General features: G+C 43.5%; 1 protein-coding gene across 8 annotated transcripts in view; it reads right to left on the reverse strand.

Moving 5' to 3' along the window:
• DNM3 (dynamin 3) overlaps positions 1-27,738 on the reverse strand; it is a 372,210-nt gene that overhangs the window by 245,761 nt on the left and 98,711 nt on the right. For all 8 annotated transcript variants that reach the window (XM_059675119.1, XM_059675122.1, XM_059675121.1 and 5 more), the window contains exons 5-11: positions 26,428-26,526; positions 25,477-25,637; positions 24,231-24,373; positions 20,289-20,424; positions 18,353-18,420; positions 14,504-14,642; positions 984-1,070 (exon numbers count right to left, since the gene is read on the reverse strand). In XM_059675119.1, the coding sequence (XP_059531102.1) occupies positions 984-1,070; positions 14,504-14,642; positions 18,353-18,420; positions 20,289-20,424; positions 24,231-24,373; positions 25,477-25,637; positions 26,428-26,526 (833 nt within the window). The remainder of the gene's footprint in view (positions 1-983; positions 1,071-14,503; positions 14,643-18,352; positions 18,421-20,288; positions 20,425-24,230; positions 24,374-25,476; positions 25,638-26,427; positions 26,527-27,738) is intronic.

Genomic DNA, 27,738 nt, shown 5'->3' on the forward strand with positions numbered 1-27,738 from the left:
TCTGCCTTCCTTCTCATCCCACTCACCTGAAAACCACAAAATCTTGCAATTATAACTTCTAGAGGACTTCCGAGAGCACACAGGCCTACATCCCATGTCATACATGAGAAAACAGGTCCAAGAGTGATTTGACAAGGACAAGCTGGGACTTTGAGAGAACAGGGTACTGGCCCTGCTGTCACACCTGCAGTTGTGTCCTGGCCTCTACCAGCATCTGAAACCATCGTGTTCCCCATTATAATGAATTATAAATAACAGAAAAAAATCCACCTAAGTTTAAGAAGCTTTTATCTTCCTGGAGGCCTTCCCTTTTTTTAATGAGTTATCTTCACTTGAAAAGAATCTTTTGGATTCACAGAGCCAAGCTGGAATTGGAAGACAATTTCAAGATCAATCCTTACAAACCATATTCTACAAAATAGAAATGTTTAAAGGGACTGTTCTTAAAAGTTTTTATTTTTCAATGAAAGTTTCCCTGGGTATGCTAATGAATAGCTTTGTCCATTATTCTCAGACAAAGAAAAGCAGAACACTGAACATTTTGCATAGCATTTTAGGAATTTAGGACAATCTTGGCTCCCATCTCTGGGCCCATTAAAATTTTAAAAATCCTGTCTTAAATAAGAAAAAGTGCTCTGTTTCTGGATTAGTGTTAGTGGTTTTCAAGGTGGGCTGTGTACATGCTAGGGGTACACATTATGATCTATGGGGTGCTGAGAAAAAATAATGGAACTCCTATTACTGTGTTTTAAATTGCATCCTTCTAAAGTCTTTATATTTGTTAATATCCTTAACATATACAAGATGTTAGTATAGCAACACATGTATAAAATTTATTAATAAGTAAAAATAAACATATGTGGTTGTGTTCTAACTATTCTTTTTCCCATTATAATGCCGACTGGTAGAGACCAGCAGACCTCCTTGGGGAGACCTTACACTCCCCACGAGGCCCCTGGCCACCAGGGAAGGCCTCTTCTCACCTGGTCCTTGGTCTTCCCTTCCCGCTCCCGAATGTGGTTGGCCACAATCCGCTCTGTTTCCTCGCACAGCCTGGGGAAGTTTGCCAGCTGTCAGGAAAAATAGATCTGAGTGTTAATACTCCAAAAGTTAGACCACAAAAAAAAGAAGACGAGATAAGTGATTTATTTTATAAAAGATAGGCATCACAATTCTGGTAGCAGGAGTGGAATTCTCTAGAGAATGGTGGAGTGAGAGAAGGGGCTCCTCGAGCTATAACCAGAGGTAACTATGGTACCCAGAGGAAACTTCTCTACAAAGAAACAGAAGGCCAGATACCATGTAGCACTATGCTCTACAGAGTTAGAACCTGAGAGAAGACAAAGATGAAGGGAACTGGAATGAGCATGAAAAGATGACAATGACTGGCAGTGCTCACCATGTCTCAGGCTGTGTGCTAAACGCCTCATGAACTAACTCATTAAAAAAAATCACAACAATCAAAACAATAGATCCTACTAAGACCATTTTATAGAGGAGGAAAGCAAAGCACAGAGAGGTTAAGTAACTTGCTCAAGATTAAACAGCTTAAAATTGGTGGGTCCAGGATTCCAACCCAAGTCTCAGACTCCAGAGCGCAGGGTCTCGTCTGTCACCCTTTTGATGATGATCCATTCCAGAAACCACAAAGATCATTTCATTTATTTTTAATTCTTCCCCAACAGATATATTTGCATATACATGTTTTTGGCAAAACTGTAGAAATAATGCATTTCAATCACTTATCCCATCTAAATTATTCCGATAATTATCCAAAATATAGTTTGCAAAAGTGAATGAATGAATGACAGTTGTTTTCAACATGCAGAAGAAAAAGAATAGGATGAACGAGGATGTTTAAAGAACCCTAATCTAGAAGAAGACTTAGTCAGGAAAAGCTATATGGGAATAGTTGTGGGACAATGGAGCTTGCCAGGCACAGGAATATGTGTGGGGGACAGTGGCAATGAATAGTGAAAGAAGTGAAAGATCAGGTTCTTCCTATCCATCACTTTGAATATTTCTTGCCACTCCCTTCTGGCCTGCATAGTTTCTGTTGAGAAATCAGTTGACAATCATATGGGTACTCCCGTGTAGGTAACTGTTTTTCTCTTGCTGCTTTTAAGATTCTCTCTTTGTCTTTTGCTCTTAATTATGATGTGTCTTGGTGTGGTCCTCTTTGGGTTCCTCTTGTTTGGGGTTCTCTGCACTGCCTGGACTTGTAAGTCTATTTCTTTCACCAGGTAGGGGAAGTTTTCTGTCATTTCTTCAAATAGGTTTTCAGTATCTTGCTCTCTCTCTCTTCTTCTGGCACCCCTATAATTCGAATGTTGGTACACTTGAAGTTTTCCCAGAGGCTCCTTACACTATCTTCAGCAAGAAATATTCAAAGTGATGAATAGCAAGAACCTACAAGATTACTCTACCTAGCAAAACTATCATTTAGAATTGAAGGTCAAATAAAGAGCTTCACAGACAAGAAAAAGCTAACGGTGTTCATCACCACCAAACCAGTATTATATGAAATGCTGAAGGGTATTCTTTAAGAAGAGGAAGAAGAAGAAAAAGGTAAAGATACAAATTATGAACAAAGTGACAACAAATACATACCTATCAACAATTAAATCTAAAAATCAAATGAATAAGAAATCTGATGAACAGAATAAACTGGTAAATGGAATGGAATCAGGGGCATGGAACCGGAACAGACTGATGATTCTCAGAGGGAAGGGGGTGTGGAGGTGTGCAGGAAGAGATTAGACAAAGGTCTTATATGCACATATGCATTACCTATGGACACAGACAATAGGGTGGCAAGGGCCTGGGGTGGGGTAGGAACTGGGTGAAGAGGAGCTATGGGGGTGGGGGGAGAAGATAGCCATCTGTAATAATCTCAACAATAAAGATTAATTTTTAAAAAAATAATTAAAAGGTCATCACAGACAGGGAGGAGGATGGTTTCAGGCAAAGTTAGAATGGTAAGCAGGGGCAGATCAGGCAGAATGTAAAACCAAAATGTTTTTGCTGGCTCTCGAATGCAATGCTCCTGTCCCAATTCTTCATAATACACAATGGAACATCCTACTGATATTCAAATGACTTCTGATGAGACTTTCTGCCACTTGTTTCATTAGCTCAGGGTGCACAGCCTTTTACTTAGTCTTAAAAGATACTAGCATTTGCCTGGTTAGGTGGCTTCTTTGGTTGGGTGTCATCCTATGCACCAAAAGGTCGCCTGATCAATTCCTGGTCAGGCCACTTGATCAGGTTGTGGGTTCAAGCTCTCAGTTGATGTTATGCTCTCAAATCCATGTTTCTCCCTCTCTCCAAAATAAAAAATAAAAATCCTATCTAATAAAATGGGTAATATGTAAATTAACCATCACTCCATCACAAATATGGCGGCACCCATAGCCACAAGATGGCAGCGTCCAGTCCTCTCAGCCCTGCCATAGTCCCCCCAGTCCCAAGGTGGTGGCCACTGAAAGCAGGCAGCATGAGCAGCCTGGTGGAATGCTTGCTTCGTCGCCGCACCTGGCTTGGGCCGGCCCCCCAGAGCTGGTGCGGACACGGACAGGGGGGCTGGCCTGCAGCCTCCACGGCCAAGTGCAGGCCCGGAGAGGAGACGATGGGCCCGCCTCCTGCGGAAGCAGCGCGGGTCCCTCCCGCCTCCCGCGGAAGCGGTGTGGCTCCCTCCTGGCTCCTGTGGGAGCCAGCAGCTTGCTTCTGCCTCCTGCGGAAGACACACGGCTCCCATGGAAACAGCACGGCTCCCATGGAAACAGCACGGCTCCCATGGAAACAGCGCGACTCTCAGCATCACACTGCGATTCCCTCCAATGGCCTACTAGTAAATAAATAAGTAAGTAAATAAATAAATAAATTAAAATGCCCTAGCTGGTTTGGCTCAGTGGATAGAGTGTCAGTCTGTGAACTGAAGGGTTCTGGGTTTGATTCTGGTCAAGGGCACATGCCCAGGTTGCGAGCTCAATCCCCAGTAGGGGGCGTGCAAGGGGCAGCCGATCAATGATGGTCTCTCATCATTGATGTTTCTATCTTTCCCCTCCCTTCCTCTCTGAAATCAATAAAAATATATTAAAAAATAAATAAAATAAAAGATACTAGAGTCTGACTGCTCATTTATTCCCTCATCTCTCCTATGTCTCTTACTTAAGGTGCAATACATTTTCTCAATTTAAATCATTCAAATTTTTAACCTTTTTCACTATGGATGCTGAATTAAAAGCCTATAGTTGTATGAATAACTTTACAAATTCATCAAAATTCTAATCACATAGGCCAAAATATTGATCCAGAAGACACCATCTTCAGACCTGTAGTTCCTTATTCATTGTTTAAATATTCTGGTAAATTGATTTATATAGGATCAAGGAATTACTATTGGCTATCATCATTTTATATTTCTAAATTTATTTCACATCAGTCCTTCATTGAACATTCACTGGGCCCGTGCTATAGGCCAACTGTAGGCTCAGTTGACGTCAAAGCACCTGGTCTTAAAAACCTTACAGTCCCATGTGGCAGGTTGACTGTACAGATCAAGTCTAATGCAAAAAAATAAATAGTTTCTAAAAAGCAAGAAAAAGAGAAAGAAAGAAAGAAAGAAATGGCCAAACCTTCTCTGAAGAGACCTTAGAACAGTGGTTCTCAACCTTCTGGCCCTTTAAATACAGTTCCTCATGTTGTGACCCAACCATAAAATTATTTTCGTTGCTACTTCATAACTGTAATGTTGCTACTGTTATGAATCGTAATGTAAATATCTGACATGCAGGATGGTCTCAGGCGACTCCTGTGAAAGGGTCATTCGACCATCAAAGGGATCGCTACCCACAGGTTGAGAACCGCTGCCTTAGAGGATTTCATGCCTAAATTATGACAGTGAAGCTTCCAAACAAAGCTGGCCATCTATCAAATGGTAAATTACTTCTAAATAGTTTATCATTCAAATTACATTGAATATTCTTAAAAAGAGATTAAAAAACAATACAATATATATGACTTTAGGGATCAAAACTTTAAATATAGAATTCTAAGAAAAAAGGTTAATTATACATATTCTGAGAGAAAGCAGTGCCATAATTTTTAAAAACACACATAAAAATATGTTTTAATAAAATCCAGTGTTTTGAGTGTTATTTAGGGTAATGTTTAATTATTTTGGTGGGAAATCAATATAAAATTTTAATTTTGAGCATGAACTACTTTTACCCTAGAGGGGGAAAAAAATCACTTGAAAGACATTTCTATCCAATAAAACAAAAATTACACACTTATTAAACTTATTAACCATTGATTAATTAGATCATGAGAGCCATGCTATCAGATTTCCCTTGGAACAGGCATGAGACCAGGCAAAATTTCCATACCTTCAAGAGTAACCAGTTCGATGCCTTAAGCAAAGACTCAGGTCATTAGGTAGCCATCTGTTCATAGTTCCATAGCACACATCACTGAGAAAATAAACTAAAACCAGAACAAAACGTTTTTTATGCACATGACTTGAGTTGATTGGCTTGGCTGAACTACAGATATGGGCTCTGTTTTGATCAAAAAGCTATAAACTTTCCAGTGTTAGCCACTCACTACAAACAGAACAGCAATAATGATTTTACTGCTCCTAAAAGTACATAATAATTTTATTCCATTTCTGTCTATTAAAACCTGCCCCCAAATCCCTAGTAATCCTTTAGCTATATATAACATAATGTTGTATTTATTCAGGAGATGACAAAAGTGCTTACCTGGGCACAACAAATTTGTTATTTTAAAAAAGGAAAAAACAGAAGCATTTGCAAAGGTGATCAAAGATGAGAAACAACTCTATTATAAAGAGGTCGAGAAATTATGCAGGGGTAAATAGGAAAATATGTTATTGAGTGTTCTATATTTCAGAAGTGGCATATGGGAAGTCTCAGAAGACCTAAGCTAAGCTGATAGAATGGAGAAGCCAGGTCCCATTCCGTGGCCTTGGGGAAAGCAATCAAAGAGGAAACAATACTGTTAGCCCTCCTTTTCCATGTAGACAAATCCTAAATCTCTAAAGGTCAAATATTTTCGCCAATTGGTGGGAGAAATGATGAGGTATATACAGGAAGATCACATGTGGTATGTCGATATGTGCATCCATCATATACCTCACATACCATTTCTTTAAGCAGAGACACGAAAACTCATGTTATTTAGCAAATGCTAAGGAATAAAACCAACAGGTCAAGCTGGGGCGAAGTAAAACTAAAAGGTATTCAGAAGAGACATAACCTTGCTAAGTAATTCAGAAAGTACCCAAACAGGAGGTCAGAGTGGGGGTGACACTATATCAAAATAATACCCAAAGATAATAAACAGGTTTTCATCTCTTTCCAAGTTTATCTCTGGTAGACATATTAAAAGAAAAATCAAAACAGAAGGTAAGAGGAAAAGCAGGAGTAAAGGTAAATTATAAATTAAGAATTATTTACAAAGATCATAAATCCTTTAATGATTTGTGGGATTAAAAAATGAGATTACTGGAATATTAGTCAGCCATAAAAAAGAAGGAAATCTTGCCATTTCCCACATTATGAATGGGCCTTGAGGACATTATGTTAAGTGAAGTAAGTGAGACAAGAGAAAGACAAATATTGTATGATCTTACTTGTAAATCGGAAACAGACAGAAAGACCAAGCTCATAGATACAGAGAACATATTGGTGGTTATCAGAGTCCAGGAAGGGTTGGGGTGGGCAAATGGGTAAAGGGAGTCAAAGGTACAAGATTCCAGTTACAAAATAAATAAATCCTGGGGACGTAATATACACTATGATGACTATACATATAAAAGGCTAATATGCTAAGTGTCTAACCATCCAACCAGTTGCTATGATGTGCACCGACCACCAGGGGCAGACGCTCAACACAGGAGCTGCCGTGATGCACACTGGCCATTTGCAGAGAAATGGCACCGTGGACCTGGCACCCACAAAGCAACACTTGGCTTCCCCCAAGTGGGATACAGGCCCCACCACCACCCCAGAGTGACACCCCACCAAATCGCAGCCAATGCTGCCAAGACCCCATGGTGCAAAATGCAGCCCACAGCTCAGCCCAGCCCAGAAACAGTGGGTGTGGGTGCCAGGTAATGATGTCACATAGCAACGCCCAGCTTCTGTCCCTAACAACTAGCCTCCTTGGAGTTTCTTCAGCCCAGTAACACGACTTGTTTTATAGCCAGGTGGAAACATTTTACACTTTAACCAAATGTCTGTGAAGCCTTTTCCTGTGCCTCATCTCATTTGAGCCTAACAGAAGTCCTGTAGTAGGTAGATAGGAGACTCGGTGGAATCCTATTTTCTTTTCATTAGCCAGAAAATGGAGATTTAGAAAGCTTAGAAACTTGACCCGACTGAAAAGAAGAAATGGTGGACCTTGAAAATGACTTCAGGTTTTCTCACTGTGCAGAATATAGTCAAACACTGCTGCAGTTAAATATCTTACCCTTTGTTCTCCCTGTGTGATCTACAATAATAATCTGCTTTGTATTGATATTTACTGCTGTGTGGCTGACAATTACCTGAAAGAGAAGTTGGGGTGCTTCACTAAGCTGGAAAAAGTTTAGCTAAATCAGAAAGCAGGTCTTATTAAGCAAGTTTATTCTCTATATATAAAAGGCTAAGTTGACTCATGCATGTACAATACATATAAAGTTCTAGCTGGCACCGATCGCATATGTGTGTTTTGATCTATCATTGTCAATCGTGAATTTGGTTGACACTTCTATTATAGAGAAAGGGCAAATAATGATATTAAAATATTTCTTCTAGCCAAAACCGGTTTGGCTCAGTGGATAGAGCGTCGGCCTGCAGACTGAAGGGTCCCGGGTTCGATTTCGGTCAAGGGCATGTACCTGGGTTGCGGGCATATCCCCAGTAGGAGATGTGCAGGAGGCAGCTGATCGATGTTTCTCTCTCATCGATGTTTCTAACTCTCTATCCCTCTCCCTTCCTCTCTGTAAAAAATAAATAAAATATATTTTAAAAAATATATATTTCTTCTAATTAATTTCCTTTCAATGTGCATGAATTCATGCACCAAGCCTCTAGTAGTTAATAATACTGTATAGTACATATAAAAGTTGCTAAGAGAGAAGGACCTAAAATTTCTCATCTCAAGAAAGAAGTTTTGTAACTATGTGTGGTGATGAATCTTAACTAGACCTATTGTGAGGATCATTTCATGATGTATTTAAATATCAAATCATTATTATTATACACCTAAAACTAATACAGCGCTACATTCCAATTACATCTCAATTTTTAAAAAGGGTTTAAAAAACAGGCAACACCAACATCAAAAAGGTGCTGTTCCTACCCCTTAAAAGCCAAATCCCTGGCTTGAATTCCCTATAATACCCAATAAAAGGTTTGTTCTTTAATAATCAGCCTGATTTGAAACCTGAGTACCATGACCTATTACTTGAGGCATCTACTATACACAGAGCACAACCCTGTCTGTGTGACTGGGCAGCTGTCAGAGGAGGTGAAATGCCAATCTTTTTCCACAGAGTCAAAACCATAGTAGATCTATCCAGACCTAAGAGAAAACCCTATTTGAACAGCGTGCTGTGTCACTCTTCTCCATCCTACAACCTTTCATGGAAAGTTAACCAAGTGGCGGCTTCAGCCAATCATCACCTGCTGAGTCAATGAGATGTGATTCGTTTATTTTTTGGATTATTCATTCAATGGTTATTGTTGAAAACCTGGCTGTTTAAGGGGCTGGACATAGAGCGGTTAGCTTAGCAAACCAAGCTGCTAAGTTATGGAGCTTACACTCTCAAGTCTCTGAATTGTCCTCCTCCACCACCAAAACAACAACAGGCATATAATGTAAAGCTCATGTGGTCATGTGTGCCACAAAGGAAAACAAAGTGTGGTAAGTAGATGAGCAGTGATGTGTGTGTGTGTGCACATGCATGCACACTACTGTAAATAGAAGAGTCAGAGAAAGACTAATTGGTTGGCATTTGAGCAGAAACTGGAAGGAAGCAAGGGTATGAGGTGTGCAGATATCTTGAGACAGAGGATTTCCCACCCTGGGAATGAGAAGTGCAAAGACCCGGCTATCATGTCCCCTTGACCTGTTGAAGAAACAAGGAACCCAGCATAGCTGGAGTGGACGGAGGGAAGGGGAGAGTGGGAGGGGTTCAGAGATGGAAAGGGGCAAGGTCATTGGGGGCCTTTGAAAGCCACAGCCAGGACTTGGGAGTCAACGTTTAGTTAGTTGTGGGTTTTCAGGCCAGATATTTACTCACCTAACATGCCACAAAACCCAGCATCTCTTCTCACAGACCTTTTTAATGAAAATTTTCTCTGTATTTCTAACAAACAACTAAGGTATCTTTCTTATTTCCTTGCAAAGCTCTTTTTCTTTTTTCTCAGCAGTGAAAAAAAAAAATCAATTAATTGGTCTGATGGAGATCCAAGAATGTGGTTTCCCAAGAGGCCAATAAATGGCACAGTTGCTAAACTCTGGTTGAGAAAACAAGATGTTCCTCTCAGTATTTCCTGAAAAGAACCTTAGCACCCTGGGATGATGCTCTAGAGGAGAGGAGGTAAGAAGAGCAGCTGGAAGCAGATGCCCAGAAAAGTCAGAAGTGGGGATGTTCCTGGAGGGAAGCCAGACAGCTCATAAAGCTCGAATGTTTCTGCCCTTTCCTCCCAAAGACAACAGTGAGGAACAGCCCAGAGGAAGTGCAAGTTAGAATCTAGCTCCGTGCTTTGTTATTTGGGCACACATAATTCCCATGTTTTCCACTGATGTTTGCTTACGTGGCTTAGGAAAGAGAAATTAAATATTTTACACATAACTCATCCACCATGAGGACCTGAAAATGAAAATACTGTTGTTTTACATATAAAGTCACAATACAGCTAGAGCAACTATCCGTTAGACTTACCAGGGGAGTCTCATTATAGTTCACGCCAGGGAAAGTGTTAATAGCCCACCTTTCACTTTCAGAACTGAACTGTGTTAGATGATAAACTGTATGGTCACCTTTCTGTGGCTCATGTGCAAAGGGGTCAAGTGGAATTCTCAAATTTAATTGGAATTATTTTGCTTTGCAAAAGATTTTAATAAGACCAGTTCTGAAGTAAAAGAACTTGAAGATAGATATAATAAGGCCAAACAACAAGAACATCAAAATGAGGAACAAGGCAAAGAATAGGTATTTGAAAGAAAACCTGTCCAAATTTTCATTTTAAAAAGAATGATAAAAATATTCTTTAAAAACGAAGCAGAGGTTTCTTTAGCAGCAGGTTCTCCTCTGAACATCTAAATTGTTAATAAGTATTTGTAGAAGGCCTCTTATGTACGATTAGTCATTGGGATAGGTGCCAGGGATAAGAAAATAAAAGACACAGCTCTTCTTTTAAAAGGTACTTATAAAAGAAAAATTCATATATACAGACAATAGTATGGCGATTATATCAGAGGGAAAGCGGGGTGGGGGAGGTGGGAGAGAGTAAAGGGGGAAAAATGGTGATAGAGCGAGACTTGACTTGGGGTGGTAAATACACAATACAATATACAGATGTTTTATAGAATTACACACTTAAAACATGTAATTCCATTAACCAGTGTCATCCAGAAAAATTCAATGAAAATTTTAAAAATTAAAATAAATAAATAGAAGGCACTTATAATCTGCAAGAAAAGGCATTCACCTAAGCAAAGAAATGACACACAAGTGACAATGCAGTGTCATTATTGCTATGATGAAGTGAACACCAGGCACCATTGGGAGCCCTGAGATGCAAGTAAGGATAGAGACCAGGAAAGGGTTCACAGATGACTCACAGGAAGATTTTGGGGGGGAAAAGACAATGATTGAACTGGATCTTAAAAAATGAGAGGAGATGGCAGGTGAAGACAGGCAACGAAAAAGAGACAATCTAAACAGAGAACCACGTGTGCAAATGCTAAGGGCATAAAAACATTTCCGGGGCGTGCAAACCACTCAGAATGACTGGAGCTAGCAGACAGTGACAACAAGTGTGGCTGGAGAAGTATTTAGAGTCCAGAAGGCAAAACTACGCACAACCATGAATGAATGAACTCTCTCAAGGTATGAGGAGCCAATGAGTAAATACTGAGACAACGGGGAGAATAGATGTCCATATCGTAGAGGGCTACTTTGACAGCTATGGGAGGATGAGTTTGAGGATGGCCAGACTGGTAGAAAGATCAGTTAGGAGGCCAGTGGAATAATTTAGTTTTTTTTAAAAAAAAACTGCTCAGCGTCTTAAGAGAATAGTTGCAGTAGACTGTAGAGTAGACAGTCTCAAGAGAGAGGCTCAAGCTGAAGCACAGATTTGGAAATCAAGAGTATTTTATGTGGCAGCTGGACTGTGGGAGATGTGCCCTGTCAGCAGGAAGGACAGTGACAGAAGGAAACCAGGAGTCAGTTCCACAGGACGTCAATGTGCAGAGGCCGGCAACAGTGGATGAGCTCTTAAAGGAGATGGAAGAAAACCCAATGGAAGAGAGAGGGGTCAGCTTCAAAAAGAGAGTGGACCACAGTATCAGGGATAAGGATATCATTAGATTTGGCAATCAGTCTCTGGATGACCATGCCATAATTATTTCAGCAGAGTGGTAGGAGGGTAGAAGTCAAATTTCAGAGGGTTAAGGAACTAACTGGAGATGAGAGAGTAAAGAGAGTAAGCATAAACTACTTTTTCCCCAAGAAGGCTGGCCCTGAAGAAAAGGAGAGGAATAGGGCAGTAGATAGCTTTTTGTTTTTGTTATCAAATCACAGTGTGGTCGCCCAAGCTGGTTTCGCTCAGTGGATAGAGCATCGGCCTGCCAACTGAAGGGTCCTGGGTTTGATTCCAGCCCGGGTTGTGGGCTCTATCTCCAGTAGGGGGCATGCAGGAGGCAGCCAATCAACGATTCTCTCTCATCATTAATGTTCCTATCTCTCCCTCTCCCTTCCTCTCTGAAATCAATAAAAATATGTATTTTTTTAACAATCACGCTGTGGTTTCAACTCTGTTCTGATTGGACACAGGCTGGTAACAATGGTCAAGAAAGAAAATAAAACCAGGAGGGGACAGGTAGGTTGGAAGAAAACAGAGGCCAAAGGACCTTATGGGAGACTTTACAGGAAAATTAATGCACAATCTTTGGAAGCCACACAAGGAGAAGTAGGCAAGTGACAAATGATCTGGGCCCTAGATCCTTTGGGTTTGGGCCAATAAATGCTCTTCAGTGAAGAGAGCTGTAAGGTAAACAGTAATCTCAGGGAAAAAGTGAGGTTTCATTTAAGACAAACTGTAAAATATTTTGAGAAGACAGTACAAATACACAATCACCACTGATACAGAGAACATAATGGAAAGGGCGGTTCAAAGGGTGGACAGCAAAGGACAGAAACCAAGTGTCCAGAACAAGCTGTCTCATCCCATGCCATCAGGACCGACTGCTGCTTTTCCAGTAAATTGGATGCAATTGGAAATGATAAAAAAAAAATTATTCATACATACCGTAAACACTTTCTATAACTCAAAACATAAATGTGCACACATGTGCCAACCTTCTGATGTAAGGCCAAGGCCCGTTCCCAGCATATGGATCTGCTGAGAGGAGCTATGCGTCTTCTGTCTCCCATAAACCACATCCGTAATCTACAAGTTTGCTTTCTTCAAAGTGGAGGGAGAAGCTGAACGCAGAGCCCATCTAGGTTTGTACGACTCCCCCATGTCTTTTAACTTTGTCCCACCTAGACCCGGGCGACGGCAAAGCTTACATAGCTAATCTTTTATCAAGTTTCTCCAAAGCTGAGTTTTCAGAGGAACAAAACTCGGGTTTTTTCTGCACCGGATCACTTTACTTACTCTTCATTTAAACTACACAGTTTATATAAGAACTACAACTAGCTAAAACAGGTTTGAGGACGGCCGCAACACAAGGGGCCCTCAGAAAGAGGCCAGCTTAGCTGGTGGGGCAGCATTGCCTGGGCACCCGGAGGAGCCTTTGGCTGAAGACCTCTGTGCTGAGGGAGACAGGCTGGGTGTCTGATGGAGTTAAAAGCATTGGTTAACTCCCTAAGTCAGGGAAGAGGAGACCAATGAAGAAAGCTTCAACTCGTCAGGAGACAAGACTACTTGCATTTTGAGGGATAGGCAAGGACAGGGGACGGGGAGTATTATTTATTAACTGGCTTCAGGTTCCCAAATGGAGAGCTGTTATAGACTGTTTTTTCTCCTCCAGGTGCATGCTTTCCCTTTCCTCAATCCCTTTGCTTCCATGGCTTACTCTGGAGAACAGAGACTAGGCTGGAAGGAACCTGGTGGAAGAACTGGAAGAGGCCTGGAGCCGGTCTGCAGTTCCGGAGCCTCTTCTGGATCCCACACTGGTCATGGAATGCCTTTGCTTTTTTTTTGCACTGATGTCTAGGACTTCAGCCTGCTTTCCTCTTTCACCACTTACGTCTCTTCTTCATCTGAGTTGTTCTGCCAGTCACTGGGGACCAAAATTCATCTTCAGTCACATTATCTGTCTCTCTCATTCTTTCTCCTGCTCCCCATTCGTTTCCAGAGAGGTTACTCATAGTACCATAGAGAAAGGGGAAAGCAACAAAACTGACAAACTAGAAGTATCTATTCTTTTAAGAAATGATCAAAGTACAGTGTTAATGGCAATGGGGCTAGATCTACGCACCCCAAACATCACTCACCCCCTTCCTGCACTTTCCAGTACAGGGCCCTCCTTTTCCGTCCCCATGGAATGGGTGGAATCCAGCACACTTCTGCCAAGTTCTTCAGTGAGGAGTCCCCCAGTTCAATAGGTGTTATAGGTGGTAATGGCCATTAATAGATTAGCCACCATTGACTGAGCAGTTACTGTAGTTAATGCATTAAGGGCCCATGGTTCGCAGGCATCATCTTGTTTAATCTGCACTAAGGTAGTATTGTATTTACTCTCATCATCCCCATTTCAGAGAAATTATAAACCTCTAGGGATTCAAGGTCACACAGAGGTGAGTAGCAAAGCCAAGATTTGAATCGAGGTTCCCAAGGCTAAGCTCTTAGACCACTCTGCCCCTTCCCAGAATGTCCAGGTTCAAGTGGAATTCATGTAAATTTAGGAAACTTTCCTTAATTCCCTTCACAATATCAATGATTCCCTTCCCCTAACAATTACCCTCATTTATGGTATACACCAAAGGAAAATTAGTTTAGGACATACACCTTGTTCTTCCAAAGTGAGGTTGACCTGCTTAAGCAACCTATGTGGAATGGATGATAGAAGACAATATGCCGTCTACCAGGAGATCAAGTCCCACTCAGTACTTTTCACAACCTTCCCCTTGAGCAAACACATCACCTTCTCTAACAAAAGAGTGGAGGGAGTCAGGCAAAGGGAGGCATGCTGCAGGGTGGGAAAGAGGGGTAAACCAAACAGAAACTTGTTGGAAAGGTCAGTAATTCAAGCTTACTTTTTTGGTACACTTCTTGACAGTGTTGATTAATTCTTGCATTACCAGATCTACACTCTTCAAGGAAGGCCCTTTCAGCTTCACAATTTGTTTTTTGACTATTGCTTCAAACGCCATGTCTGGAGTAAACAGCCCTGTCCTGAGTGTGAGAAAGAGAGCCGCATGTTAGATTTTTTTTAAAATGAATAATAATATCCAGTACTCATTTGAAAATGTTTTGATTGACAGGCCACTTAAAGAAAGCATGAATACCTAGTTTAAAAGTTACAGAGTGATTTATTCTAGCCACAGTATCATTTGTAATAACTTTAATACTAATATTTCATAATACATTCTGTTCTATAGATGATTAACATTACCTAAAAATAGATCCCAAAGTGTTTATATAGCATATCATCTGGCCTTCTCATTAATTTGTCTCATTTCACAGTCTCACAGCTTTTTAAAGGAATGCTACAATGGAAATGTTCTAAATTGACATTTCTCTTTCTAAAGTACTCCAAAGGCAATCCTCTCTTGCCCTCCATGAAGCAGGAAACGGTCCTCATTTTTGAGCCCTGAGACAGTTGACGCTACTGAGAAATTTCGCTATAGTGAGTGCAGTGGGTCCCAGTCTGAGGTGGGAGGGGAACTGGAGGAAAAAGAAAGCAGTTAAGTAGAACTAACCTGGGACCCAGCATGTTGAAATGGTGAGTTTACAAACAATAAAAAACAACAACAACAACGAAATAGCACGTGCCTTTTTCATTTGGCTAGAGTCCATTCAAATTGGTATCGGAACAATGCTTTCCCTGTGCTGTGCAGGAGTCCGGGAAAGCAGACGTGTGTGTGTTTCATAGAAAGTGCTTATTCATATTTAAACAAAGAGTCCATGAGGGAACCCGGACCCTGAGCTCGGTCCATCCTCAAAGACCGGCAGCTCTTGACTCCCTGTTCCTAAACCCTCTTCCCTTCCTCTTCGCACCTCTCCCGCCTTAACGCCTCTCCCTGCAACACTCAACTCTATGATGTCTCTTTCGGGAAATTGCTTTTAACACTCCCTTAACCAGCTTTACTCTCCATCCCTCCTAATCATCTACTTTCTGTTCACCTCTATTTCTAACTGTAGCGATCACACCAGATTGGAACTGTAATTCTCCACCTCGGATATGGGATAAAGTCCACACTGCTCAGTCTGACATAAAAAACTTCCCCATCTGACCCTACCCTTCCTTTTATTTTCCTCCAGCCTCCCGTGCACCCTATGTTCCCACCACACAGGGCCCTCTGCCTTTGCACGAACACACTCACACGCTCGGTTTAGGTCTCTGCCTTCGTCTTGTGATGGTCGCTTCGGAATCCCCGCAATTTGAGCGCGTCCACATCCCGCCCGCATGAGACCACGTCCTACAGCGCCTGCCCCGGTCCTACTGCCGGCCAGGCCTTCCCCCTCTGAACCCCAACACCTCTCAGCAGGGATCGGGGCACATGCTGGCCCCTGGCTACACCGGTAGGAAGTGTCACGATCACACTGACTGTGTTCATCCCACAAGGACTGTCTCCCACGCTTGCTCATCGCTGGTTCTCAGCATGTACAGGCGGAGAAGGAGCCATCCGGTCCTCAGTGGGCAAGGGAGGTTTCTGCTATTGGAATATCCAACAGAATCCACTGGGCACAACGCTTTTCACACGTGTACTTTAGGGCCTAGGTAGGCATGCTGTTAGGATGTCTCAGATACAGGGCAGCGCCATCTTCTAGGCCAGTGGTCGGCGAACTCATTAGTCAACAGAGCCAAATATCAACAGTACAACGGTTGAAATTTCTTTTGAGAGCAAACTTTTTTAAACTTAAACTATATAGGTAGGTACATTGTTATTAACTTAATTAGGGTACTCCTAAGGCTTAGGAAGAGCCACACTCAAGGGGCCAAAGAGCTGCATGTGGCTGGCGAGCCGCAGTTTGCCGACCATGGTTCTAGGGGCAAACTAACTCCAGAATAATCGCAACCACCAGTCTCTTCTGTGGCTGCTCACTGACATCAGAAATCTACATCACGGAGTGCTGCGCTTTGGCAGTTACAGTCCACAAAAATGTTACTCATAAGGAGTTTTAAAAGCCAAGTGAAGTGCTAAGTAAAAATATTTTGTGACCCCAAATCTGTGACCTGACAGACATGCTGAAACACGAGCTGCGCCCGCTAAGGAGCAGGACCCAGCTCCACCGCAGATGCTCTCAGGACGGCCGGAGAGGGCCAGCATGGACAGGGACCGCGCGGGGGGGCCTGTGGAGGCGAGAGGGACCGGGTTTGGTTATAGATGTTCCCCTTTCTCACTCGGTCAACGCTATGTACTCGCACTATTTGAGATGTGCAGAGACTGTCTCCATTTTAAAACAATAGCTCATTCAAATGTCACAACTCCTTTGGGAAATCACTCATCACATTCACACTCACGGTCAGGCTTTGCCCTCTCAGGTTCTGTTCCCCAAGGAGTCTCCACTTGGCCCTGTGTGGGCAGGGCTCGTGGGCGCAGGGCACATGGATGCAGGGCAGTAGGCGCAGAGCACGTGCATGCAGAGCACGTGGGCGCAGGGCTGTAGGCGCAGAGCACGTGCATGCAGAGCATGTAGGCGCAGGGCACACGGACGCAGGGCAGTAGGCTCAGAGCACGTGTATGCAGAGTACGTGGGCACAGGGCACACGGACGCAGGGCAGTAGGCTCGGAGCACGTGCATGCAGAGCACGTGGGCGCAGGGCACACGGACGCAGGGCAGTAGGCGCAGAGCACGTGTATGCAGAGCACGTGGGTGCAGGGCAGTAGGCGCAGAGCACGTGGGCGCAGGGGACGTGGGTGCACAGGCCGTGGATGCATGCAGCACGCTCTGTTAAAGCTGAGATACCACTGCCTACAGACAGGGGGCGCTTCCGCCTATAGGATAATCCACGAAGTGGGCAACCTAAGTTTTATCAGCCTGGCTTCAGGACATCTCAATTTAACATATGCTCCCTTACATTTTGTTTAGCCTTCCGGACATGAACTCAAGCAATGTGTTTTAAATTGTTTTTTTCCCCTCTATTTTAGTTTTTTAAAGAAAGTAAATGCATGTTATACAAGGGTAAGTTTGGGCACCAGGGCCACTCCCAGCCTCCCGTCCTCTGCTCTCCGGTCTATGTTCCTAACTGCAGTCAACGTGTGCGACCCCCGGCTCCGTGGACTGCACGGCACCTCCTCTGCCTGGCACTGGTCCTGGCACTTCAAGCCCTTTCATCCTCCAGCCCCAACACGCTCCAGCCTCTCATTCTCATTGCATTGCTCCCTACCCCATCCACACACACAGAGAGAGAGAGAGAGAGAGAGAGAGAGAGAGAGAGAGAGAGAGAGAGAGAGAGAGAGAGAGACATCACACAGATACAGACACACACACACACAGCACCCCTTTGCCAACTGAAATCATTCCTGTCCTCTAAACAGACAAGGTTCGACTCAAAAGTTACCACCTTCATTAATCTTTCCCAATCTTGCTCCACAACTCCAGCCAAAAGCAATCCGCCCTGTCTCCGGGTAAGTAACGATGACTTATGAGCACGTCAGGCCTCCCTCCCTGCGAGGAAGGCTCTGGAGAACAAGGGTCCCGGCTCGAGCTCGCAGGGCTGGGAGTGCAGACGTGTTTCTGTTTTTCTAATTGAAAAAGACCAAGAATGACGATCCCGGGAATTAACCATTGAACCCAAACCAGGATTTCCTACTTCTTCCTCCCACCTCCGTGCTCTGCTCAGCTCAGATGGTGAAAAGGCTACTTCGCTAGCCGTTTATAAACCTTCTTCTTCTTCTAGTAGCCGGAGCAGAGGACAGAAAATGGGAATCACTTGCCTGATACCATGTATGTTTTTGATTGCGTAGCTTATTTCTCTGCGCAATTCCTTCTCGTTGAACTCCATCTGCAGATGCAGGATGAGCCACAGTTAGGACACTTAATTCCGTTGACTAATAATACTATTGAATATTAAAGAATGAGAATAGCTTGACTTCACTGTTAATAAGTGGATGCTCATGTCTTCCCTAACTTAAACCCAGATGGTCAAAACATCTGTTTCTATAAAGTTCAAGGCAACAGAGAACATGAGGGGTTTCTGGGAGTTTTATTTCTAGTGCAGCAGATTTTAACTCCATTTCAGATAGGAGTGCCATGTATCAAAGGTGCCTTCTGGACATAAATCTGGCCACTCATTTGAAATCTATAATTTTTCATTCTCTTGCTAAATGTAGGAAATGTCCTCACAGACGGATACACGAATAAGGGTGTCACCGGACGTGCAATAGCAGTCCAGCTGTGCTGAGATGGCCATTTTTAACCACCGGAGCTCAAGGCCTCTTTGTAAATACATAATATTTTGCCAATCCAACACAGACAGATTGCTGTATGAGAATTTCCCAGAAGGTATAGGGACTCAACCTGGAATGGATGGGGAAGTACGATCAGAGCAGCATGGAGCTTAGACCTGGAAGGGCATCCAGAGAGCATGTGGTTCGGCCTGACTCCTGAGACCTGGCCTCTCCAGCCTCACTGTCCATTTCCCCTGCACTTGGTGCCACACAACAATGAATTGCTTTGTTCCCTCCCCACACCCTGTGGCTGCACAGCTCAGCCTTCACCAGGACTCCCTTTCTGTCTGGAAAACTCTTCCCCTCCCTCACCTCCTCCTGCTTAACTAGCTGCTCATCCTTCCAAACTCCGCTGAAAGCCAGGCTCCTGAGGCTCTGGGCAGGGATTCCTGTCTGTGGGCTGTGTTTCCATAGCACCCTGTGCTGAAGTTTACCACTGTCCTTAGCACATTTTAATGAAACGCTCTGTTTACCCATCTGCCTCCCACACCAAGACATAAGCACCCGCCTCAGTACGGGGGGCAAGTAGCCTAGTCCCTGAGCCACTTAGCTGCCTCCCGAGCCTTGCCCGTAACAGGATTCATGCTCACACACACGCTCGACTTTGCCTCTGTTTTCCTCATCTCATGGGCACTAACGTGCGCAGCTGTGCAAGCCGAAACCTCGGGAGTCACCTTGAATGTTCTCTTTTTTGCATCCCCCAGATTCAGTCCAAGCTCTGTGGACCTTACGTCCCAAGTCACAAATCCATCCTAACTGGGCACTCTCCTCCTCTGAATTCATTTTATACGCCCTTCTCTTGGTCAGCCCCATCTGCTCTTTAACTGCTACAGATGCCTGCTTTAGGGCCTTGTCCTGGGCTGCTTATCATGAACGACCCTCTCCCCTCCTCCCCATCTTCACAGCTGACCTCGTCACACCATTGTGTTCATGTTTTCAATGTCCCCTACTCAGAGACACCTTGCCTGAATGTGCCATCAAAAGTGGCTCCCCCACCCTCTTTCTTTCTTTCTCTCTCTGCCTCTCTCTGTCTCTGTTTCTCTCTCTCTTTCTCTCTCTGTTACATGATCATACTTGAGATCTCTTTAACTTTGTCTATTTCCCCCACCAGACAGTGTCTCTGTCCCAATCACTGGCACCTAGAATAGGTGCTCAAGAAATATGTTTAAATTAATTAGACAATAAATCGACATCATAGGGACTCAATTAGTATTTGTTGAAATAATTTGAAATCTCATAGAATAAAATTGGGGCCATCAGTAAGAAATTATTTCTCTCCTAAATTTCATTACCTAATTATGAAGGCTTTCGTTCCAAGAACTACCTTAGTCCCATACCACCCCCGTAACATTTTATGAAGTTATGCAGAACAGAATATGGAAATGAAGTGAAACCAACGGGGAAAGCAACGTTTGGTACAAACCTTTACTATCTCAAAAGGAAAGCGTTCATGGAAAATGCGATTGATTTTCGCACCTCCCGAGAGCTCCAGGGTATCTACTTGATCCCCTGAGCCTTCAATTCTCTTCTCAAAGTCCACGGCAAATTGCTGAACCATCCTGCAATTGTGAGAGAGAAGTTAATTCCAGTTGACCAAGCTCTGCATTTCTCACTTCAATTTACTGTGGTTATCGCCTAGAAACCTTTTCCTGGTGTTCTTAGTGGCACCTACTGGCAGAATTAGCATTGCACTTTGCACTCAAAATGTAATGATCTGAAATACACGTTTTTACAATTTATTTGACATTTAATTAAAATGTATTCTAAATATCTATGCCATTCAATGCATTCTGTCCATTTCATTTCAGTCATAGATTGCCATTTAAAAATACTTGAATTCAATAAATCTTTACAGAGAACAAACAAACCACAGCTCCTACAACATCACACCGGGTGTTCCAATGGCTCTAGCTGAGTCCCCTTCCCAAGCAACTCCCTTCCCCGCCCCCAGCATCAGAGAAAATGATCATGTGCATTGGTGATGATTGGATTTAGAAACTCTAATTTTATCATGCTGGAACTACTTTCAAATTCAAAATCTAATAGGAAAAAAATCCAAACCATCTAATACTTGCAGCATCTTTTATCAAAATCATGGATAAATGAAAAGTAACTGCAAATTCTTAAGCCAGGAAATCTAGAATATAATTAGACATAGCTATAGCTATATCCATGCATACGCTAATGCTAATCTAATTCTTTAAACACCTAGAAGGGTATAAATGTATGATACGTGCTGAAACAGTGGGAAATTTTAGTATGTCCTCCCCTTCTTTCCCTGTCCTGCCACTGCAGTCAGCATACGAAACACCTAAGTCCACATTATCCTCACCTAACAGACTCCTCCCTTACTTCAGAGTCTCATTCACATTCCCTTTCTCTGTGAACTCACACCTTTGCTCCATGTAACTACTTCTGCTTCCTCATCTAGGCTCCATTAATATGAACCAGGAGGTCACGGTTCAATTCCCAGAAAGGGCACATGCTTGGATTGCAGGCTCAACCCCTAATAGGGGGCATATAGGAAGACAGCCAATCAATGATTCTCTCTCATAATTGATGTTTCTCTCTCTCCCTCTCCCTTCCTCTCTGAAATTAATAAAAACATCTATATATCCTATCTAATAAAAGAGAAACATGGTAATTGGCGTACGACCGATACCCTTTTCATTGGCTAATCTGCGAGATATGCAAATTAACTGTCAGCCAAGATGGCGGCGGCAGTCAGGCAGCTTGAAACTAACATGAGGCTTGGTTGCCTCAGTGACGGAGGAAACCAACGTTCCCGCCTGCCGCTGCCTCTGAGCTGGCAGTTTAAGAAACTCTGTAACAAATACGCCCAACTTCAGCCAGCAGAATCGCAACATTGTAAGCAAAGGCCAGAAACCTACTTTCAGCCGGAGGCCTAAGAGCTGGAGCCAAGCCTCAAGCTAAAGCTGGCCCAGAATTAAAAAAAAAAAAAAAAAAAGGAAAAAAGGAGCGTTTGGGAGTTCAGTCACCCCCAGCCTGAAAACAGCCCTCAGCCCCTCACCCAGACTGGCCAGGCACCCCAGTGGGGACCCCCACCCTGATCCAGGACACCCTTCAGGGCAAACCAGCCGGCCCCACCCGTGCACCAGGCCTCTACCCTATATAGTAAAAGGGTAATATGCCTTCCAGCACCGGGATCAGCGGAGCCGCGAGGCCTCCTGGCACCGGGATCAGCATGACAGGGGGCAGCGCCCAAACCCCCTGATCGCCCTGCGGCTCTGTGTGTGACAGGGGGCGGGGCCACAACCTCCCTATCCACCCTGCTCTGTGCCTGATAGGGGGGAGCTCCCCCCCCCCCACGGGCCCTGCTCTGTGTGTGACCGGGTAGAGCCATAACCTCCCCATCGGCCCTGCCCTGAGTGTGAGAGTGGCGGCGCCCCAACCCCCTGATGGGCCCTGCTCTGTGCGTGACAGGGTACAGAGCCCCAACCCCCTTGATGGGCCCTGCTCTGTGTGTGACAGGGGGTTGCTCCACAACCTCCCCATCGACCCTGCCTTGAGTGTGACAGGGGGTGGCGCCCCAACTCCCCAATCGGCCCTGCTCTGAGCCCGACCAGGGGCTGCACCTAGGGATTGGGCCTGCCCTCTGCCACCCGGGAGCAGGCCTAAGCCAGCAGGTCGTTATCTCCCGAGGGGTCCCAGACTGTGAGAGGGCACAGGCCAGGCTGAGGGACCCCCCCCTCCCCCCCCGAGTGCACAAATTTTTGTGCACCGGGCCTCTAGTATATATATAAAAGCCTAATATGCTAAGTGTCTAACTGCTAGACCAGTCGCTATGACGCACACTGACCACCAGAGGGCAGATGCTCCAACTGGTAGGTTAGCTTGCTGCTGGGGTCTGGCCAATGGAGGCTGGGCAAGATGGGCTGGACACACCCTGGAGCCCTCCCGTGGTCCCTCCCCAAGCCAGCAAACCTCCCCGGCCTCTAAAATATTTCTTATAATTAATTTCCTTTCAATGTACATGAATTCGTGCACCAGGCCTCTAGTTTTTAAATAAAAGATGACGACCTAGGACCTACACAGAAATAGCTTTCATTTCTCTGTAACTTGAAGAGTTTTTATAGGTGCTTAACCAAAGCCAAGAATAAAAAGAAAAAAATGAACTAGGAAAGAGCCGAATCCAAGAAAAAATTTCCTCTGAATGATCTCATAATTTTTAAGTGGATAAGATGAGCACATAAAATGCTACCTAAATAATTTGAGCATTTAGAAACCCCCCCACAAAGAAAGGAATTATATTATGCATTTTAAACCAAATTGAGGACATTTTGATTGCAAGACTGCAGAGGGAGAAAGGGGCCAGTAAGAGGTGGCGAGCATCACCCTAGCCGATATGGTTCAGTTGGTTGGGCATCGTCTCGTGCACCAAAATGTCGCTGGTTTGATTCCTGGTCCTGGCACATGCCTGAGTAGGAGGCAGCCAATCAATGTTTCACTCTCATATCAATGTTTCTCTTTCCCTTTCCCTTCCCTCTTCCTTCTTCTCTATAAAAATCTTTAAAAGGAAAAAAAAGAGAGAGAGAGATGGCAAGCATTATCTTTGGAAATGGACTTCATATGTCCTGGAATATAAGGTGGATGGGGCAGGGGTGGGGAGGTGTCTTCTGGTTGAGAGGGCCCTGAGGCAAGTTACAGAACAGTGATAAAAGGACAAATGAGGCTGGAAGGGCCGAGAGGGAGTCAGGGTAATAGACACAAGGAGCTGGTCATTCTCTAACAACGCCACCATCCTATCGCAGGCCCCACAGGGATAAATCTAGTAACCAAGGATAAGATGGGAAGATCGTGAAGGAATAAAAAGATACTTGGCAGTTTTCATGTTTGCATGTTCAAAGGGTTAATTAAAATCATTAAGGACAAGGATAAAGAAATTTCAATGTATATGTACTTTTCTATTGAATCCTTGGTTCTCATTCCACTGGAAAACATATACACGGATCACATGAAATGATTGGGGGAAAAAGTACAAGTGACACCGAGGGAAGGTGGACAATCCAGGTGACACTTTCAACAGAAGCTCTACCCACTTCTAATTCTAAGGGCAAAAACACCCCTGCTGAGTTGTCATATCGGTACTACCTATTTACTGAATGCAATTATAAAAGCACCATAAAATTGGGCGTGGGGATGAGCAACTGGTTAAATTTGTAAGAACAATCATTCTTCAAGAAAATGTAAAGATTCAAGGCTCGCTGGATAATCTATACAAAGCCTCATGTACTTGACTTGCTGCTTCTGTTACGCCAAGAAAACAGCATGATGGATAACAGACTGAGGCAAAAGCCAAGGGGGGGAAACGGTAGGGCGGGGCAAGGGAGGGAGAGGGGCTCACTGCAGCAGGGCTTTGGTCTTCCTGGTGGGGTCCTCGGGCTTGAAGTTCTTGTAGGCGTCGACTTCGTGTTCTATGGACAGCATCTGGGCCTGCAGTTTGTTCCTGAAGTTTGGCAGGGTGTCTCGAATGTGGTTGGTGAGTTGCTAAATAAAACAAAATAAAAATCTCACACACGCATACAACAGGTTGAAGATTAGCTCATGAGGTTGAAGATTAGCTCGGGAGACAAAAACTTGGCCTTCAATGTTTTTCTTTTCTTAAATATATTTTTTTTTAATTGTTGATAGTATTACAGATAACTCTCATCCCCCGCCCCCTTTACTCCCCCCCCGCCCAGCCCCTACCTATTCCCCCAGGTCTTTATTACCCTATTGCCTGTGTCTATGGGCTATGCATATAAGTATGTAAGTTTTTTGGTTTATCTCTTCTCCTTCCCCCAACCCCACATTGACACATGTCAGTCTGTTCCATGCCTTCTTGCTTTGCTCCACTGTTTTTCTAATTGCTCAACACTGGAGGAATAATACACACAGTTGAGACTGAATGTAGAGACAGGTAGTCAGAAGAAGCTCAGACCCTCTCCTCCACTGCTGGAGGCGATGCTCGAAATGTCTCAGAGTTACTCGCCGGGGCCATCTGGTGTAGCCTGTTCCAATGCAGCTGATGTTACCAATGAGTATGCCTTGCAACACCCTGCAGGGATTGATGATCAGATCACTTACCTTGTCCAAAGAAACCTTAAGTTACAATGTGGTGGAAACGAAGGAGTGGAGAGCTATGCGGGGTGCCTGACGCTCTCAGGAGACATGGCTCACCACCCTGGTGGAGCTCGGAAGAACCTGTCGGCTGTGAACCTCCCCTCCATTCTGCAGCCCAACAGGCGCTTCCTCTTGCCTCTACCTCTAGGCCCCAGCCTAACCATGCTGGGTCACTGGCTTCTGCCTTCAACAGGTTGCCTATAAAAATGTGCGCTAAAATGTATACCCCTGGTTCACTGTTCCGCAATAAGTATGTCTTTCTGCTTTGAGCACTGTTCTTTCAATAATATTAAGATGGATGATTCTATTCAAGAGAATAGTAACAACGTGGCTCTAAATATTTATATTCATTTTTAAAATTCCTGTCATTTAAGCTGCATGTCTTACGTTAAGAAAAAATGAATATAAAAATAAGAAATATGAATTCCAAAAGTCACTTACATATTTCCTTAATTGTTCTTGTTGCTTGAAAGCACATTAATTTTTACCTGATTAAGGACCTTCTGTAGGTGCGGGGTCCCCATCCGATCGGCAATATGTCTGTAAGCCGGGTGTGAGAGAAAGAATTTCCTCTCCGCCAGCATGGCGGCCTTGATGTCCTTCTTCCCATCGATGTCCTTCTGGCTTCTGTTCACCACCCCCACGTAACCTGAAACAGAACACACACCTATGGTGTTTGGGGCACTCTTTGTTGTTTATTTTGGGGAGATTCCAAGGCTCTCAAAGAGGCTGAATAAAAAAGGCAAAATTATTAAGGCCCGAGGAATGGGTCCCTTTTCAAAACTCAACTTGAGACATCAGTATTTAACGAAGGCTGGTTGATTTGGCTAATGGCAATATTTTAGCATTAACACAATAATGTCCTTTACCTTTAAAAGCTCTGTGCATTTTAATAAAGTATATTTCTGCTCAGCCGGTGTGTCTCAGTGGTTGAGCATTCCATGAACCAAGAGGTCCCAGGTTCGATTCCCAGTCAGGGCACATGCCTGGGTTGTGGGCTCGATCCCCATTAGGGGGTGTGCAGGAGGCAGCTTATCAATGATTCTCTCTTATCAATGTTTCTATCTCTCACTCTTCCTTCCTCTCTAAAATCAATTTTTTTAAAAACTTTTTTTAAAAAAATAGAGTATATTTCTTAGCAGTTTTGCCATATAGCAGGTAAGTCAGACTTAGAAGAGGACAGTATATATTTATGCAGTCTTTGAATACTTATACCCTTCCTTCCAACCCCCCGCCCCTTTTTCTATTTTCTTGTTCCTGTTAAGGAATACTTTTCCCCTTGGATCATTTTTCATGTGTCTATTCCATAAAAAGTGTAGCTAATCATAAACCCATTCCTCACACCTGAGGCAGCATTAAAACCAGGCCTCCCACTGGCCTGCCCACTGTTTCTCAGCCACGTCATCAAAGGAATCCCTGGGGGGCACACGGTACGTTACCCCTGCGAAGAGGCAGCAGCTTATTCTCCAGAATGTCCCTGGCATCCGTTCCCTCATCCATAAGGTCCAGTTTGGTGATGACTCCAATGGTTCTCAGACCTGCAGTACCAAACAAACCCATTGCACAGTCTGCAGGAAATGAACAAATTGTAGAGACATATTTCTCCCCATGCTAAGCATAAAGCACTCATATGCCTGGTCCTTTTCCTGCTCCTCTCTCTAATCTACTGCTACCCCAGGCCAGTCTGGGGGACTCCAATGAGATAAGGAGGAGAGTTGTGAAACCACCCATCCATGAGATAACTTTCTGTTCAACAGAGAAAAAAAATAAACAGTGTATCACCAAATACTTTGAAATTCATGAGTTTATTTTTGTATCTCGCATACATGGCAATTATACATTTAAATTTTCCTACCAGGTTCTGCACATAACATGCATGCTTAAATAGTTTTTATGTATGAAATCTCTTAATACCTTCAACTTCCGAAGGTGAGGCTGAGGGTGCATTAGTGATAGACATATAGAAGATTATGCAAACAGAGAATCAACTATCAAATCTCAAAGACAGCATCATGGAAATGTAATCATTTACCACTTGGGTTAGCTGTGAATAACATTTCAGAATCATACATATTCATTGGTGAAATGTGAAGATTAAGTGTATGCGTGTGTGTAAGTATATGTGGGCATGGGAGAGGGATATAGAGCAGCTGAATCTTCTCTGCAGCAGAAAGTCAAAAAAGAATATCTAAAATGTTTTAAAAATCAAGAAATAGTAGTATAAAAAGATCACATAAAAGTATGGAGGTGAATGCAAAAAGAAAAAGCTAAAATGGTTGAAAGTGGAAGCCTCTGGACATAAGTAATCAAGAGTTGGGAGGGATGGGGAAGGGACTGATATTTTAAAGCTACATACATTTAAAACACTAATAAAAATAAAAGTTGAATTTTAAAAGCATTTTCTTTACTGCTCCCTTATTTATAAGAAGGCAGAGGAGTCTATGCTTGGTAGTTTGCCCAAGGAGATCCCTGGCTTTTTCATGTTTAGATGTACAAAAACAGGCAGCTTAAAATCACCAATGAAGTCCTGCTACCAGACTGCAGACAGACCTCAAAGCCATGGCCAGAGAGTTTCCAAGGCAGTATGTTTTGCAAACACTTCACTGGAAATCTGATGACTTAGATAAAAATAATAATAGAGACCAATTATTGAGCCCTGATTATGAGCCCGCCTCATGTAGGGCTTGAAATGACTCTATGCAGTAGGTACTCTTATTTCCTCAATTACACAGATGAGGAAAGGGAGACTT

The sequence above is a fragment of the Myotis daubentonii genome, chromosome 18 (assembly GCF_963259705.1).
Source record: "Myotis daubentonii chromosome 18, mMyoDau2.1, whole genome shotgun sequence".
Classification (NCBI taxonomy): domain Eukaryota; kingdom Metazoa; phylum Chordata; class Mammalia; order Chiroptera; family Vespertilionidae; genus Myotis; species Myotis daubentonii.